This window comes from Triturus cristatus, chromosome 3_2 (assembly GCF_964204655.1).
Source record: "Triturus cristatus chromosome 3_2, aTriCri1.1, whole genome shotgun sequence".
Taxonomy (NCBI): domain Eukaryota; kingdom Metazoa; phylum Chordata; class Amphibia; order Caudata; family Salamandridae; genus Triturus; species Triturus cristatus.
The window spans coordinates 202,990,191-203,008,435 of NC_140584.1; the positions used below are offsets into that span (position 1 = coordinate 202,990,191).

General features: G+C 44.7%; 1 protein-coding gene across 2 annotated transcripts in view; it reads left to right on the forward strand.

Moving 5' to 3' along the window:
* Positions 1 to 18,245, forward strand: part of SLC12A8 (solute carrier family 12 member 8) — a 454,444-nt gene that overhangs the window by 415,703 nt on the left and 20,496 nt on the right. For both annotated transcript variants that reach the window (XM_085647509.1, XM_085647510.1), the window contains one exon: positions 8,741 to 8,801. In XM_085647509.1, coding sequence (XP_085503635.1) covers positions 8,741 to 8,801 — 61 coding nt within the window. The remainder of the gene's footprint in view (positions 1 to 8,740; positions 8,802 to 18,245) is intronic.

Sequence of the window (18,245 nt, forward strand, 5' to 3'; positions counted from 1 at the left end):
TGGCTCGCTTACCTTCTTAAATCATTGTCAAAATTTCGAAACACATTCTGGAATTGTGCATCCAGATGCTCAAAGATTTAGCGGTGGCTGAGGGTCCAGGCAGACCTATCTTCCATGATCCTTCTGGTACAGTGGGCACAATTTTATCTATGCAAGTTGATTGTGTGGATTTTGGATCATTGGGTCCCGGCTTCCCAAGATCTAAAGCACAAGATTCCAATACCCAGGGGATCAGAGCCGAGCTGGCTTGGTGGCTGTCCAGCAACAATTTGGACAAAGGGGTTTAGCTTTGTCCGCCAGAGCCTCTTGTCATCACAACAGACACTAGTCTGTCTTCTTGGTGGGCATGGGGAGAGGCAATGAAAGTTCATGGACTTTGGTCTCATGCAGAGGCGCTGAGGTCCTCAAAATGGAGGCAGTTTGATGCAGTCAGTCGGGCCCTGTTGGCATTCGAAAGTCAGGTGATGGGGCGGGTGGTACTGATTTGTATAGACAATATTACCACCAAAGCTTACATAAACAACCAGGGAGGGGACAAGGTCCTAGTCTCTGAAAAGGATTGCAAAGACTCTTTTCTCATGGACTCAAGTTACTGTCTTGTTACTGAAGGCAATTCACATTCAAGGGGAAGCCAACCAAGTGGCAAATACTCTCAACAAGGACATTCCATCTTCCCTGTACTTTTCTTTAGCCCCAGCAGTGTTCTCTCTAGTGTTTCATCAGTGGAGGGTGCCTGGGTGGATCCTTTTGTGTCAGAGTCCAATGCCAAAGTTCAGAGATTCTGTTCAAGGGTAAGAGAGGAGAGGGCATCGGCAGTGGAAGCACATCTTGCAGATGGGCAAAGTGCCTGCTTTATGCTTTTCGCTCTATTCCCATGATCAGACATTTTTTTGAGGGAGAAAGGCTCAAACAGGCCTACGTGGTTCTGATTGCTTCCATGTGGTGGCTGGCCAACTGGTTTCTTCTGCTGATGCGCATGTTGTTGACCCCGGGTTGGCTGATTTCTGTGAATCCATATCCTCTTGACTTCCAAATTCTATGGAAGGAGTCATTGAAGATGCTCCACCTGACTGTTTGGAGGTTAAGAGGAGGGGTTTGAGGGGACAGGGTCTCCAGGATTAATTGGTACTTACGCTGCAAGCATCCAGAAGGTCATCCACAGAGAAGTCATGTAACCGACACTGGGGATCGTTTTCTCGTTGGTGTGGGGCCAGGGTTGTTGACCCTCAATCTGTGAGCTTGTTGGTGGTTATGGGCTTTTTGCAGCAGGGTCTGCGGTTGGGATTGTCTATTGCCACCCTCAGAGTGTAATGGTCAGCAATTCAGGCATTCAGGGTGTCATGGAAGACTGAAGGGTCTGGCCTATAGTTGTGCTAGGACCCATTCCTTTCTCACTGGGGATTTGATGTTGGTTTTGACTTCTCTGACCAAGCCTCCATTTGAACCTTTGGAGGTGGCTGAGTTGCATTATCTAACCCCCCAAGACATTCTTTCTTGTGGCTATCACTTCTTCTAGGAGGCTGGGTGAATTGTGGGCCTTTTCATGCAGGTTTCTTTTTTGTGAGGTGTTTCAGGACAGAGTGATTTTGGTTCTAGTTCCTTCCTTTCTGCCAAAGGTTACTGACAGGAGGTGCTCCAGCGGAAAAGGGCAAATTTACATATCCTCCCTATGTCACAGTCTCATCACCACATTACTCATTCATACATTCATTCATTGGTGGGCCCATAACACCAACACTCATACGTCTCACTCAAATCTGCACACAGGAGGAAAAGAAGCGCTGGACATGTGGGGGTACCTTGTTACCTATCGGGAGTAATTCCTTTACATTAAATACATTATATACATCTGCACCGATAGAATCCTAACTTTAACATGTAAATGTAAATTTGATACTTGTATAGCGCACTACTAACCTGCAAGGGTCTCAAGGCGCTTGTACGAATACCGCTGTGGAACCCATCCTGGCTTTCCCTGTGAGGCGTCCACTCCTGGGCACCCCCAAGGTGGAGGCCAGGCATCCTTAGCGTTGTGGGGGCCGTTGTGGAGATTAAGCAAGCTATTGCCCAGAGTTGCAGAGTGGGACTCCATGATTGGAATAGGCACCAAGGCAAGAATTATCAGGTCCGTGGAATATTTGAGCCCAAGACCCGCCGAGGCGGGGAATTGAACCCTGGTCCCGGGCTAGACCCCTGCATCAGGGTCTGCCGCTCTAATCATTGAGCCACACTTCTGGAACATCAAGGCACTCCACCACTTGGTCGATGGAACAATTAGTTGGACGGGTTGATGGTGATTTAGAACCAGCTAAAACACATTTAAAGCTTCGGAACCTTTCGGTTAACTTTCAATACCTTATTAAAGACTCACAAACTTGTTTCTTATTAATCAATGTTTAGTTTATCTAATTAATTCACTCTGTGTTGGCATATTCAGGATTACAATTCAAATCAGATTTCTATTGAGCGATTTCCAACCTTTGATCTTGAACATAAATTGGCATAACATTTATATTTACCTAAATTTGAATATTGGCGACCATTTCCAGAAGTACCCGTCAACCCACAGCAAAAATCAAAATCCCTTCAGATGGAATCGTCCTTTTATAATCAAAGAGAAACCCAGGTAAGTCCAGGAAATCTTCCTCAGCACGACGTAGTCCCCACGATTTAGCCAAGGGACCAGGCGATCGCGCCAACGAACCAACAATCAAGCAAATCGACCCTCCACACCACCAGCCACCAACGGGATAATGATACGTAACTTTTTCTCTCTTCTAAATTCCCCCCTTATATACCCTTTTTCTCCTTTCTTTTAGGACAATGTGCAACAATTTAGGAGTAGAAAGTGTTCTGATTGGCTAAATCCTCTGAATTTTGTAAGTCTTTTCAATATTCCCAGGTTTGCCTGTTTCCCATGAGACCGGGCATGACATCTACCCAATTATATTCTTTTCGTAGTTTCACAGGCGAAAGTTCCGAAATAACAACATGTAAACCTTCTTGTACAGGTCGTTCATTGTCCCCTCAGTCATTCACACTAGTCTGGGTCTTGGCAGTCCTCCACGTTCCTATCCTTGACAAGGAAAATTTTGTTTCTCATCGGAGGTCGCTTGGAGATCTTCAGAGCCATCCGAGTCTGCGCAGTAGGCATCGCGCTCACATGACGGTGGCCACTTCCGAACTCCATTTTAAGTACTGCGGCCTAGTAGGCCCGATTGCCAACTTAAGCAAAACAAACATAACAGTAATTAATATATGGAAATGAAGATTCTAATGTTAAACCCGCACTAATCCCTATATATATTAGTATTTTCCTAGCTTGTAGCAACATTTAAAGCAATAATATTCACCATCCTGCAGCACTGGAAGCACAAACCATCAGAAAAGCACCATAAATCATGCAATTCTCTATTTCAACACATCCTACAGTTAGTTTGCGTACCATAGTTAATCATTTAATTATTAGCCATGCAATTAGCATTTTAGTCCCACGTGTATCTTGTGTTTATTAAGGTGCAAGGGTTGATTAATTATACCACTTCACACATTTAGTACAAGTTAATATTTAGAATGATTACGTAATTAATATTTCATGCAAAAATAGAGGAGGTATACAATCTTTTGCTTTACCTGCTCCATCAGAGGCTTAGAGGGGGAAGGGTTTTTTAATTATAGGAAATAGCTTGTGATGGGTCTGATGAGGCAGGGGTGCCTCATATATAATGAATTAAAGCGAGGGAGTAGGACTTAATGTGATGCCATTAACGTTAAGTAATGTAAATAGTATCAATTGCTGCTGAGCACTCTGGAACTGGTTAACAGGCTTGGGGTTAGTTAAAAGTGTCCTAAGGGGTTGCTGCTGCAGTAGTCCGCCCCTATTCGGATTCCTCGTCGCCACGAAGTCTGTTGTGTCCTCTCCCAAAAAGGGTCTTCATGACAGAAGTGTAAGAAAAGGAGTTTATGTAGGCCTGATACACACCACCAAGAACTGATGGCAGCAGTGACTGAGATTGAACATATCTAGACTTCAAATAATAGTACTCAAAGTAAGAATGTTCATACAGACATTCAGAACACTTAAAGGAACAAGACCGTGTATATACACATTCAACTTTACTGTTAACGAGAACCTCTATCAGACCACCAGCCTTTAAATTGATACTTGTATAGCGCACTACTCACCCGCAAGGGTCTCAAGGCGCTTGTACGAATACCGCTGTGGAACCCATCCTGGCTTTCCCTGTGAGGCGTCCACTCCTGGGAACCCCCAAGGTGGAGGCCAGGCATCCTTTTAGCGTTGTGGGGGCCGTTGTGGAGATTAAGCAAGCTATTGCCCAGAGTTGCAGAGTGGGACTCCATGATTGGAATAGGCACCGAGGCCTTTCACATCTGGGTTTAGGACTTAACATGGTTGCCTGTTTTGGGAACAAAGATTTCTTGAGAAACCCATCATCCCTTTTAAATGCAGCAATTATCTTTACGTGTGTATGATACCAAAGCATTCTTCCTACATTTTTGGGGATGCCTCAGAGTCCAAATTTATTTTCTTTAGCAGACGATGTCACATTCACTGAGCGCACTGACTGGCACTCTCCCATGGTGTTGGCATTTTGCTTGGTGAAGCTTTCTTGTGTTGCATATGGGGTTATGCCTCTTTTTTGTGAATTTAGCTCCCAGATATGGCTCTTGTTTCAGCACTCAGAGAATCTTCTCCATCTTTTTCCTTCCTGTCTATTGACCACTGATCATTCAACTCCTGTTCCAATAGTATTTCTTCATGTGCATAGCAATCCACCAGAATGTTTGCTAAGCATCCAGTGTGAATGCAAAATCCACTTGCCCTTGTCTTACTTAAAGAGGAAAAACCTGTGAATCGGCCATTTAAACCTTTCTTCACTTCTGACATTCATTAGTATCTACCTTTGAAACTATAGTGTGAATGAAGATCAATATAGAAGACAGGATATGAAAAGTCTTATCTATTAAAATAACAAAGTGGGCTTGTAATAAACTTGCCTTTTGACCTAGTTATTTGAACCTCTAAGCACCTTGTCATGTAGTTTCCACTAATCAGTTTGAACTGCGTGTTTGTGGACAACATAAACTTAGGATGGTACCAGACTGATTCCATGCTCTCCAGCAGGATATGTTGCCCTTGGACCAGCTAGCTCACAGTGCAACCGTTTGCCCCCCTAAGCTTAGGTAGGGAGCAAACAGTTCTGGCAACTACTGAACATGACAACCCTATTCCCTCAGGAATCGTGGTGACAGAACTAATACTTTTCGTTCAGTCCCTCGTGCTCTCTTTCGATCAGAGAAATATACAAAAAAATACACAAAGGGACGTCTTTTAATATTTATTGAACCATAGTGATTCTTGTATAGAAAATATGTGCTGTAATGATTAATAGTCAGAAGCAGACAAAAGTTATGAGTGTCAAAACAGTGAATAAAACGAAGAGTTCCACCATCTTGTTCAGGCAGGTTATATATGCAAACCTATACACTATTTATAACAATCTAGGGTACTCCTATGATGCAAACCATAACCTATATGCCTAGGGTGTGAGTGTATGGTCTGCCTTCTGGATGATCTAACCCCTTTACCTGGTGGGTAAGAATGTAGAACCCTGTCTTGGTAATGAACTGGACCCTCTCAAGGAGATGTCAGTTAGCATGCAGTGACCCCTCAAAGTCAGCAGAAGTGCCTCCTTTTGTTGTATTTGGAAACAAAAGAATATATATAGAAAAGAGCACCCTTGCCTCGGGCCATGATTCTGATCAGCCTGCCTATTATTTGTATTCAACACATCGCTGCGCCGCCATATGGACGTAATAATAAACATTTTCGTATCACTCATGTGAAGGCCTTGCACATAATGCCAAGACAGTGTGATCTCTCAGCAGGAAGCTCTGGCGGGAATCCAGAGATGTAAGTCAGGGGCACTGGATGACCCCTGCCTCCCTAAACTATGGAAAGTGATGGCTCACTCTCTTAACCATGTTCTGTCTCATATATGGAATTCATCCCTTGTATCTGGCATTTTCCCAGATATATGGAAACATGCCACACTTCTCCCCCTGAGGAAAAAAACCGAATGGGGATCCTGGGGATTTGAATAACTACAGGCCGATCTCTCTGTTGCCTGCGCCAGAAAAATGCTGGAAAAACTGGTGCAGCGACAATTGACCAATTTCATTGAGAGGAAGGGCATTTTACATGATACCCAATCCGATTTTCGGTCTGGTTTTAGTACCGAGACAGCTCTCTTAGAGGTGACTGAGTCAGTAAGATTGTCGGTAGATTCAGGGGCATCGGCTATGCTGGTGCTCCTGGATCTCTCTGTTGCGTTCAACACAGTTGACCACACCTTGCTGGCTCAGAGACTCCAGGATCTTGGCATTGGGGGCATGGCTCTCTCCTGGCTGAAGTCTTACCTTAATAATCGTTCACAGAAGTTCGCTTTGCAACCCTATCTGTCTGAACCGAAACATCTTTGGTGTGGAGTCCCCCAGGGGTCAGCGTTGAGTCCACTTCTGTTTAATCTCTATCTGGCTCCGCTGTTCTCTCTGATAGCTAACTGGGGGGGGAAGGCGATTTCATACGCCGATGATACCCAGCTGTTTTTTTCCTTTCAAGAGCAGACAGAGGACTCCTTCAAGAGTTTCAAAGGCTGCCTGAGAGACATTGCGCTATGGATGAACAATAATAAACTCAAACTCAACGCTGGAAAAACGGAGGTGATGTTTTTCGGGAAGGAGCTGCCTCCAGCGCCGGATCTGTGGTGGCCGATGGAAATGGGACCACCTCCAGCCCCTGCAGCTATTATAAAAAATCTAGGCGTGAAGTGGGAAGTTGACCTCGGCTCAAATACGGCAGGTGACAGCCACCTGTTTCAGCTAATTGCGAAATATACGGAAATTTCTACATTTGCTGCCAGTGGATTGCCGCAAAATTATAGTCCATGCCATGGTGACATCTAGGCTGGACTATGCAAATGGCCTATATTTGGGCCTGCCAAAGTACTTAATTAGACGACTGCAGATGGTACAAAATGCGGCTGCGAGACTGATCAGACGTGTTCCATTCCGTCAGGATGTCTCAACCCCATATAAAAGCGCTCCACTGGCTGCCGGTGGCAAAAATAATTGAGTTCAAGGCTTTTACTTTAGCATTTCGAGCTATGCATGGTAACTGCCAGAGCCAGAGGTTATGCTGCTATAAACAGACTCGCTCACTGAGGTCCAATTCACAGAAGCTCCTCTGTATCCCTCGCTTTAGGAAAGGTCGCCTAGGCGGCAGATCTTTCACGGTCGGGGCTGCCAAATTGTGAAACTCCTTGCCGAACAACTTCCACCACATTGATTCAGAGCCTCTTTTTAGGAAAGCGGTTAAGATTTGGCTCTTTAGGTCAGAGTAGTGGAATGGGGTCTTTGCTATGAGCTTCTCGTCTGCGTACTGCCTGCTGCTAGAGCGCCTGGACACCTCTGTTTGAGGTAGATGTTTGCGCTTTACAAATATCTGTTTTATTGTTGTGTTCTCTGTCAATGTTTCTGAGAAACTAGCTCAAGTGTCACAAATGCAAATGTGTGTAAAAAGTTGATGTGATAAAGGAAAAAACGTGTACATGTAAAGTGACACTATGTCCTACCAGGCCTAACGCTGGCACATGACAGCCTGGATTATCAGTGCAAGAGGCTTAGAGGCCATACTGAACATTTTCAAAATACAGCAAGTCAAGTATGCTGTACCTTTTAAAAAATATATCTATTTAGTGGAGATGTCCTGCAGCGAAGGGCTGGACACCTCACAGGCATGCATAGTCTTTTCGCACTTCATCATCCACTGTCTCCTCTGCTGCAGGGAGGGTCAATCCAGCCACCGCCATCCTCAGACCTACTGCCACACATTGAACGAAACATAATAGAAGGAGTTTGTTTTCCACAGAAGATAGTCCTTCTGTTGTGTCAGTGGAAAAACAGAGATTGATAGTGTATCTTAAAGTAAAACACAATGGGACTATTTATTGCATTGCAGAAAATACTGCTATTCTATCTATAGCACTATGATGGAAATCCCCCCATCTGCATTGCAAATAAAAGCATTAATGTAATGGCTCTAGTACTGCAGATATATTAGGACCGTGTTTTTCAATACAAAATGTAGTACTTGTATTATGAGTAGTTCAAATAGAACCCCACATGGAGAAAGGAGTGAGGGATGGGGTGCTTGAACAGATATTGAAGGAAAATAAGGCAGAGTCTATAACCAGCCCTTTGTTGTGTGTAGAAAAGTAATCAATATACTGATTTTTCAGAGTATACCTGAATGTTCTGGAGCTAAAATTGACCCACAAGTATTCAGGGGTTACCCTCACTAGAGGACTTTGCATGCAGATACTCAAACAGTTTTCAAAATACTTCTTTGGCCTGTCCATTGGGTTTCTATATGGGGATTTTATGCAATATCTAATGAAGAATTTTGGGGGATTATTCAATCACACAAACTATTGCTCAACATGATCTTTTGTATAATGTAATATGCTGTGCATGTTTCTATGGGTGTGGGGAATCAGTTGTACATTTTAAAATAAGTCAATAAATTAAAAAAGAAAATGTATAGATAATAACACAAAGCAAACAGGTGATGCACTGGAAAAGTAACCCTGTTAGAATGGCAACATACTTCTGCAATGTGTGACCGTCTTCTTTAATTTGTCTTTTTATCCCCAAACAGGAGCTTCAGCAGATTTCAGTTTCTTAAAATGGATCCAGTTACTTCTGTCAAATTGTCTCAGGTAGGTGTTAAAGAACTCTAGTGGACCATTCAAAAACAAAATACAGACAAAAGTGGACTGCAATGCCATTGTTTTCACCCTTACATAATTGAGGAACCTATTAGGTTAGACCATTTAGATAAAAAGTGCATAATTAAACTGGTGTACCTATGTTTCTACATGTTTTCCGAGAACTTTGTGTAATCTGCTTACAAAAATGTATGATCAATAGAATGTTTGTGTCTTAATCTAGTCTTAAAGCCTGATTTACAGTGTGGCGGAATGGGTGCTCCACCTGTACTGAAGGTCCGCCTGCCTTATTTAGAGTCGGGTGGACCTTCAGTATGTCAGCGGCACAGACTACACCTTCTAAGCCACTGATATACAACTCAGACGGAGTAAGGGCTGCTGGTGGTTTTGCCATTTATCCCCCTGCCCTATTTAAAGTGGGCAAACAAATGGCAGGTTATTACTTTCGCATATCGCCATCCAAAGCATGACAGTAGGTGAAAATAAAAAGAAACCTCAAAACCTGGAGTGCAGTTACTCAGTCAGGTTGACAGAGTAAAATACTCAGTTGTCCTTACGGAGTAAATGCACTTTAAATCAAGCCCCACGTGCTTTGGATATCCCAACTGGCCAATATTAAATTTAGTAACTTTTTAAATCCCAATTTGACTAAATAATGCATTCTCTTTGTCCATAAAACGTTTATCGGAAAGAACAAAAAGAAACATATTTTTATTATCAAATCTAGTACAATCCTCTTAAATGATGTTCAATGTGAAAGTCTTTTAGTTTGCTTTTAAACGACATAATCTGCTAATTCAGTCCAACAGACTAAAGTTTTTTTTAAACGTAAACATTTCTGTACTCTTAAAGTTTACACCTTCGTATCTCGCACTTGAATGACCTATGCAATTTATTAATTTTTTGCTACCTGTCTCTACCTTCTCTCTGCCTCATGAAAAGTTACAATTGTGGCCAACGTTTTGCGTTTCAGAGTCTCATATGAATTTCAGGTTCACCGAGCCATCTGACACTGTACACATAGACAGGCACTGGAACAGACTCGGGATGCCTGGATCATTCTAAGATGTTGAGATGTAAATGAAATTTACAAGGTTTTCTCAACACTTCTTGAAGATATCTCTAGGTTTTCTCCGTTGCAGGCCCTTGTTGATTCAGGTTAAGACGTTAGCCGAATGTCTGAGATGCTCATAGACTCCCAATTGAGTTCTGAAAAAATGCTTCTCAGTTGGGCTTTCAGAGCATTAAATTGAAGTATACGGTCTCCACACTTATACTCTAGCAGGTAGATGTTTGAAGAGATAACTGCAGCGTGCAGTACAGGATCCGATAAAGATGGGGAGAAGTTCAATTTCATAAGGGGTACTGCTTCAACCAGTGGTCACTACCTAAGAAGAGACAAGATTAATATTAGATGCTCCACTTCCTCCAGAGACCAAAGCCCAATTAAGTGGACAAGCCCCTACTATACCCTGTCTGCGTTCAGTACGGAGGCTGTGGGTACAGCCCACTCGCTCCAGAAACCTAAGCCCCATTAGTTGGGCAAGCCCATATTACGCACAGTCTGATCTTAGTGTGCAGTCTGTGTGTAGAGCCCACTCCCTCCAGCCATTGAAGTGCCATTAGCTGAGTAAGCCCCTACTATGCACAGTCAGCACTGAGTGTGCAAACTGTACATAGATCCCACTCCCTCCAGAGACACAAACCCTATTAGGTGGGTAAGCCCCTACTATGCACATTCTGCCCTAAGTATGCAGACTGTATGAGGAGCCCATTCCCTCTAGACACAAAACTCCATTAGGTGGGCAAGCCTGTACTATGCACAGACAGAGCAGAGTACGCAGACTGTGCATAGAGCCCACTCCCTTCAGACACAAGCCCAATATAGGTGGGCGAGCCTCTATTATACACAGTCTCAGAGCAGACTGCGTGTAGAGCCCACTCCCTACAGAGACCCTAGCCCCATTATGTTGGGAAGTCCCTACAATGCACAGTTTGCACTCCGTTCACTGAAAAAAACCAAAGCATAAAGTGATATTATAGTTGGGGTGCTAATAGTATGCTGATATACATTCTTTATAAAACTAGAAATTCACAAGAAAAAAAAAACCCAAAGAAAGGAATGTAATAGTTAGGTGTGGTAATAGTACCTTACTTTACATTAAAAGCCTTAGAAATTCATTAAAAAAAAATCTAAAATATAGTTAGGTAAAAATAACTCTAATTTTGTGGCATTTAAAAAAAACCTGAAATTCACCAGTTATAGTTTACTGAGCCAACTATAAGGTGTGCCCGCGCCATTCACTGCTTATGAGACTCTCCCCTTTCCAATGGTACCCTTCCCTAGTGGATCCCTGCTTGGGGATCGCCCGAGGAGGGTGATCCCCAAGCAGGGATCCACCCACTAGCCACCAGGGAGGGGGGAGCGGCCCCTTGGGCAAGGGCCTTTGCTCCCCCCATATTATGTCGATACAGACAGTGTTTCTGCCCCCGGGGGGGGGCAGAAAGCACCCTAGATGCCAGGAGTGGGGGCTGCCCAGAATGGGCATCCCAATGCCCCCACCCTAACCCCCAAAGAAGGCAAAAGACGTTCTGCCCCCCCCCCCCCCCCCCCAGGAGGCAGATGCGGGCAATAGCCCCTGGTCTGCCCCAGGGGAGGCAGAAGGTCCACTAGGCAGCAGGGTTTTTTTTGTTTTTTTTATACATGGGGTGGGGGCTGCCCAGAATGCCCCCACCCAAAAAGAAATGGTACAGTCTTTCTGCCTCCCCGGCAGGCAGATGGGGCAATAGCCCCTTATCTGCCCCCCTCCCCCGGGGGGGCAGAAAGCCCACTAGGCACCAGGGATTATTTTTCTCCAATGTTCAGGGTGGGGGCTGCCCAGAATGGGCATACCATGGGGGCATATCGGGGCAAGCCCCCCACCCCCTCGATTCCCACCCCCAGGGCGGCAGAAAGCCGACTAGGCACGGACTTGTTTTTAGCAATGTGCCTACCTGTGGGTTTTGGGTCCTAGAGCAGCTAGCACATAGGGAAACCTAGCAAACCTGTACATTTTTTAAAACTAGACACCAAGGGAAATCCAGTTTGCGGTGACTCGTGTGCCTCTCACCAGGTTTTGTTACCCAGAATCCCTTGCAACCTTAGTTTAAAAAAACACATTTTCCTCACATTTCTGTGATGGAAAGTTCTGGGATCTGCTTGGATCCACAAAATTCCACCCACCGCGAATTCCCCAAAGTCTTCTGATTAAAATGGTACCTCACTTTTGTGGGTAGGCCTAGTGCCCGCAACAGGAAATGGCCCAAAACGCAACGTGGACACACCACATTTTCACATTGAAAACTGACCCATTTTTTGCAAAGTGCCTAGCTGTAGATTTTGAACCCTAGCTCTGCCGATACCTAGGGAAACCTAGCAAACCTATACATTTTTGAAAAACTAGACACCCAGGGGAATCCAGGATGGGGTGACTTGTCTGGCTGTCACGAGGTTCTGTTACCCAAGTTCTGGAATCTGCATGGACCCACAAATTTCCTACCACCCAGTATTCCCCCTAGGTCTCCTGATAAAAATGGTACCCCCGTCGCATGGGTGGGTCAAGTACCAGCGACAGGCAAGGGCTCAAAACGTATTTATATTTTCCCAAATGAATTGGTATATACCCGGTACACATTGAAAAACCATTGCAAGATGCTGCTCAGTTATTGGCTCTCGGTTCATCGGGTTCTTGGTGAACCTACAAGTCCTATACATCCCCACAAACAGAAGGGTCCAGCGGAGGTAACGGTATGTTGCTTACAAAGATCTTTCATACTTAAAAGAAGTTACAGGTGAAAACGTTGGCACAAATGGCTGTTTTTTTTAAACATTTCAATTTTTCCTATTTTCAACTGTTAGTTTCTATAAGAAAACCTTGAAGGATCTACACAAATGATCCTGGCTGAATTCAGAATGTTGTCTACATTTCAGAAATGTATAGCTTTCCAGGATCCATCATTGCTTTCATACCCATTTTTACCATTAACTGGAAGGAGGATGAAAGCACAAAAAATAGCAAAGATAGGCTATGTCCCAGTAAAATGCCAAAACTGTGTAAAAAAATGTGGTTTTCTGACAAACGTCTGTCAGTCCCTGAAAGCTGGGAAGATTGTGATTTCAGCACCACAAACGCTTTTTTGATACTATTTGCAGGGAAAACCCATATGCTTTCACCTGCAGACCTTTTTTTCCAATTTTCCCCCCCCCAAAAAAGAAAATTGCTGTATTTTGGCTAATTTCTGGGTCCCCTCCTTGGGATTCAACAAACCCTGGGTACCTTTAAACTCCCCATGGTGTTGGAAGAAAAGGACGCAAATTTGGCATGGATACCTTAAGTGGTCAAAAAGTTACAGGGGCATAAGCGCAAACTACCCAAATAGCCAAACAAAGGCTTAGCACGGGGGTAAAGGCCTAGCAGCGAAGAGGTTAATAACATAAGTGTGTACATATTTACACGTATATATGAACCAGCTTATATGTGTTTTTCTAAAAATGTGCCCATTTTACCAGTTTCGCAAATTGACGGGCCAGATTTGTAAATTCACTTGAAAATGCACCCACACCTTCCCTTCTAATTGGATACATTAGTACCCCACCTTTCCACATTGAAAGCCACACCCAAATGCTGTTACTTGTCCAGGGAAATCTCTAGAAGGAGGATTGAGAACCAGCAGTGCTGTACCTCTAGACAATGGCTGAAGCTACATTGTCCGTCCAAGATGAGGATCCACAACCTCTTGAGAATGAAGAAGACACACCACCTCGCAGAAAAGAAAGTGATGCGTGGAAGCACTTTACTATACCTTCTGGAGAAAAGAAGGTATTAAGAAAATAAGCCAAGTGCACAATTTGTGACAAGCAGTTATCCAGAGGTACTGCAAAGAAGTATTCACATGGGACAAGTTCTATGTGAAAGCATCTAAAAACTGTTCATGAAAGGGTCTATAACCAGAAGAGTGAGAGAAAACAGGTGCTACAGGGCAGTTGACCTCTACAGCAGCCTTTGGAGCACCGTCTTCAGCAGCACTCCTTACAATACTAGCTGCCTTTGAGGAATTAAGTGACATGGTTGTTCACTTCACAAAATTCCACATGCTTGTCTCTGTAAAAATGTCTTCCATGGATGCATTCTTGAATACAGTCAAGAAGCATCGCTGTTAGTTTTTTTTTATCCAAAGACTACATAATGTTTGTTGAAGAGTGAAGCCAGGTGCTTCTTTGCATTTCCCCATCCTTACCCTTTTTACTACCTTGTTCACTTTTTGTTAAAAAAACAAAATATAACTACTGTTAAAAAAAACCCTTCTTGTTGGAACCACCATCTAATCAAACGAAGAGCTAACTGTGTTTTTAATGTCTCCGTGACTTTATCGGTAGGAGGGGGTGTGGCAGTATATGCATTGGTATGTCTTGCTGTATGCCTGGGTGTGTCAGTGTCTGCATTCGTAAGTCTCTGGGTATGTCTGTGTGTGCATCAGTAAGTGCCTGGGTATGTTATTAGATGCATTACTGTTTGGCTGGGTGTGTCAGTGTCTGCGTTGCTTTATGCCTGGGTGTGTGAGTAGCTGCATTGGTAAGTCCCTGGGTGTGTCAGTGTGTGCCTGGGTGTGTTATTGGCCCGGGTATGTCAGTGTGTGCCTGGGTGTGTGATTGGATGAAATAGTGATTGGCTGATTGTGTCAGTGCCTGTATCAGCATGTAGTTGGGTGTGTCAGTGACTGTATCAATGTGTGTTAGTGACTGTATCAGAATGAGCATGTGTGTGTGCGTGAGCACCTCTATCTGTGTGTAGCTGAGTGTGTGAGTTGCTGTACTGCTGTGTGGCTAGGTCTGTTAGTAACTCAAGCAATCTGACCTTGGGTGTGCATCCTCAAAATCTAAAGTTATGGAACAACAGTCCAAGAACTAATTAGTAAAGTATATTATCCCAATAGATGGTGCTATTGATCCGCATAAAAAGAAAAAAAACTGAAAAATGTATTAGTCTTACAATTAATAGAATTAAAAAAGTATCTTACAATTCCAAGAATACATAAAGACAGAATTCTAAGACATAACTAGACATTTGTTATACTTTGAAGATATGTAATAATATAAATAAGCATTTCATTTTCCATTTTTTACTGTTCTCAGTTTTTTTACTCATACACCATAAATTATGTACTTTTTAAGCAGACATCATTGAACTGTGGGGAAAAACAATCATAAAGATTGTAGAAAAATAAATCTGCACACTATCTCATTGCAATTAAGGAACACAGTGGATTGCATTCACTACAAATAAGCATAACACAACTTATTTAGCTATTTACAAATATAATGTTCTACACAATCACTTCAAACACATGCATGTATATCTCTACAGCGGCACAAAAGAAAGTGATGTTTGGAAGCACTTTACTATACCTTCTGGGGAAAAGAAGGTAACAGCTAAATATGTGAAGTGTAATATTTGTGACATACAGTTTCCCCGCAGAACTGCCAAGAAATATTCACATGGTGCAAGTTCCAATTGGAAGTACTTAAGGTGTACTACTGAATGATGCATGAGAAACTAGGTACAGCAGAATATTCCACCAATAGAGCACCATTGGAAGAGCGTTCATCAGCTGCGGTCATTAGAATACCAGAAGCCTGTGAATATTTGAGTGAGATGATTACTCACTGTGTGAAATGCCACATGTTTGCCGCTGTAAAAATGTCTTTATGTGGCTCCATTTTCGCTACTACTATACCTTTCTGAATGACTGTGTAGGTGTGTGAGTACATGTATGAGTGCCTGTATGGGTGTGTTTGTAACCCTTACATTAACTTAATAAATATATTTATAAATTTACACGTATATTTTTTTACATATTGCAATACAATTGAAACCAAACAATTAACAAATAAACAATATAATTTATTTAACTATTTGCAAATACAGAAACACACTGAAACTTGAACTTTTAAAAAAAAAAAGTAGCACCATAGGAAAAGAAGAGATGATTCCTAGAAATGTAGAAGAAGAAATAGGTGAAGATGTACAAGGGAAGTGTGGACATGCTCCTGTGTATAAATGGGAGTGTAGTGGCATTTGTATTGTTTGCCAGGATTACATTGATACAGTAGGACCCCACCCATGTACTTGCAGTGCTGCTCTCTATTTACTTTACCTCTGCAGATATTTGGACAAATGAGTACTGGTATCCTCGTCATGTTGAGCTTAAGTACATGCTGTGAAATTTAGGAACACTAGCTTGGTTTCTAAACCTGAGTTGTGCAGTATATCCCTGGGATCACTTACATTACTTTCTGAGAGAAGCAAACTCTAACATTAAAGGTATCCACTGAGCTGCTGAAAGAGTTTAAAGGTACAATTGTGTATTTTCCTTTGGATGTTAAACACTGTATTGAAACTGTGGGTATAGAGACCGATTTGGAAGAACCACTTGTTATTGTGTTGAAAGGTGTGCCAACGAAACACAACAAAATCTGGCAGGAACTAGTGGATGTAAATAAGGTGAAGAAAGCTACATTATATCTTAAAAACAATATGTAATATAAAGATGTAGCTGTTCTCTAACGTGGAAGTTGCATGATGAAAGAAATGTTGCCTACAAGTGGATAGTTTGAAAAATTGGACAGAAGTAGATCTGAAGAAATATATAAGCATTGCAGTATTCTTCTACTACATTCAAAAGAGATTATGGGGATTCCATTGACCTGTATCAGATAAACAAACTAAAAGAACTCCAATAAGTATCTAAAAAGGTTTCCTGAGGGGCCCCGGTGGTGTCGTCGGGCCTGGTCGTTTTGGCCTGCTCCGCCCGGCCGCCATTTTGTCCCCGAAGGAGCAGTGGTGGCAGCCTTCGCCGGAGCCCTGGCTGCTGGATGCAAGCGACCCCCGCTGCTGCTGGGCTGACTACCGGAGGGATGTGCTGATGAGACCCCCCCGCTGCGGCCCCCTTGGTTGTCTCACACAGGCTCTTGCAGCTGACGGTGACCGGATTGGGCCGCCATTTTGTCACCTGTGACGCAGCGACTTCACTCGTGGAGGATACCCACGTCGAGTGCTAGCTGGCGGCTGAGCATCCCTGGGGCGCCTGGATCGGTGCCCGACTGCGGAGCTAGCGATGTCTGGAAGAGGTGGCCCGAAGAAAGGGGACCGTACCCTGCCGGACATGCTTGGCAGGGCCCAGCACTTGCGGGACAGGACGCAGCCCTCGCCGGGGTCCTCCCGGGCTCCGGCGGATGTGACTGGAGGGGAGCCACCCGTCACGAGGGCCTTTATGGAGGAACTGTTTAGCTCCCTCAGAGAGGACTTCCATACACTGAAGCGGGAGGTGGCCAGCGAGGTCCGAGAAGTGCGCAGGGAGGTGGAGGGCCTTGGCGAGCGTGTGGAAGCGGTGGAGACGGAGGGCCAACAGCGAGCGGAGGAGATAGTCCACCTTCAGCAGGACGTTCTTCGCCTCCGGGAACAGTGTGTGGAGCTCCAGGCCCACTCTGAGGACCTGGAGAACAGATCTCGGAGGAACAACATCCGAGTGCGTGGTGTGCCGACTGCGGATGAGGGGTCCGATCTGGGGAGCTACCTGCGGGCCCTGTTCCGAGAGATCCTGGGGGAAGCTGCGGACTTTCCCATCAGCATTGACAGGGCGCATAGGGTTGGCCGGCAGCGCCAGTCATCGGCACCTCCACCGGACATTCTGGCCTTCCTGCCCGACTTTCCACTAAAGGAGCGCATCATGGCTGAGGCCCGCAGGAAACAGCCCCTGACTTTCCGGGATCGGCCGGTGGCGCTTTACCAGGACCTCTCCGCCATCACTCTGCAGAAACGCAGGTCCTTTAGGATTGCCACTGACTTTTTGCGCGAGCACGAGACGCCGTACTCTTGGGGTCACCCCTTCCGCCTGATTTTTCGGTGGAATGGAGTGTTACACCAGCTACGCTCCTTGCAAGACATTTGCGGTGTCCTGGGGCTCACGGCGGCGGAGGAGGAGGGAGCTACGCCGTCGTGGAGGTCCTCGGAGAGACGGAACCGGCGGAGGTCAACGAGGCGGCGTTCAGCGGCCAGTGTGGGGCGTCCGGACTCCCCTACCATCAGAGCGGACATGGCCGACGCCCTGAGGGCGGCGGCCGGGGACTCGACCGGCTCCTCTAGCGTGGCCTTGACGGCCTAACACACACTCCGGGGGGAGATGTCTTTAGCTTCTTTACATGCTTGGTACGGGGCGGGGGGGTTGGGGGGGAGCGGATGGAGGTGAGTGGCTGGACGTCCACTTCGTTCTTTTCTACGGACTTGCCCGTTTTGGGGCTTGACTGAGACAATGGGGTGTTTGAGTTTGTGGGTGGCTAGTTGCCAGGGTTGTGTTTTGGGTGGGGGAGGGGGTTGTTTTGGGGTTGTGAAGGTCCCG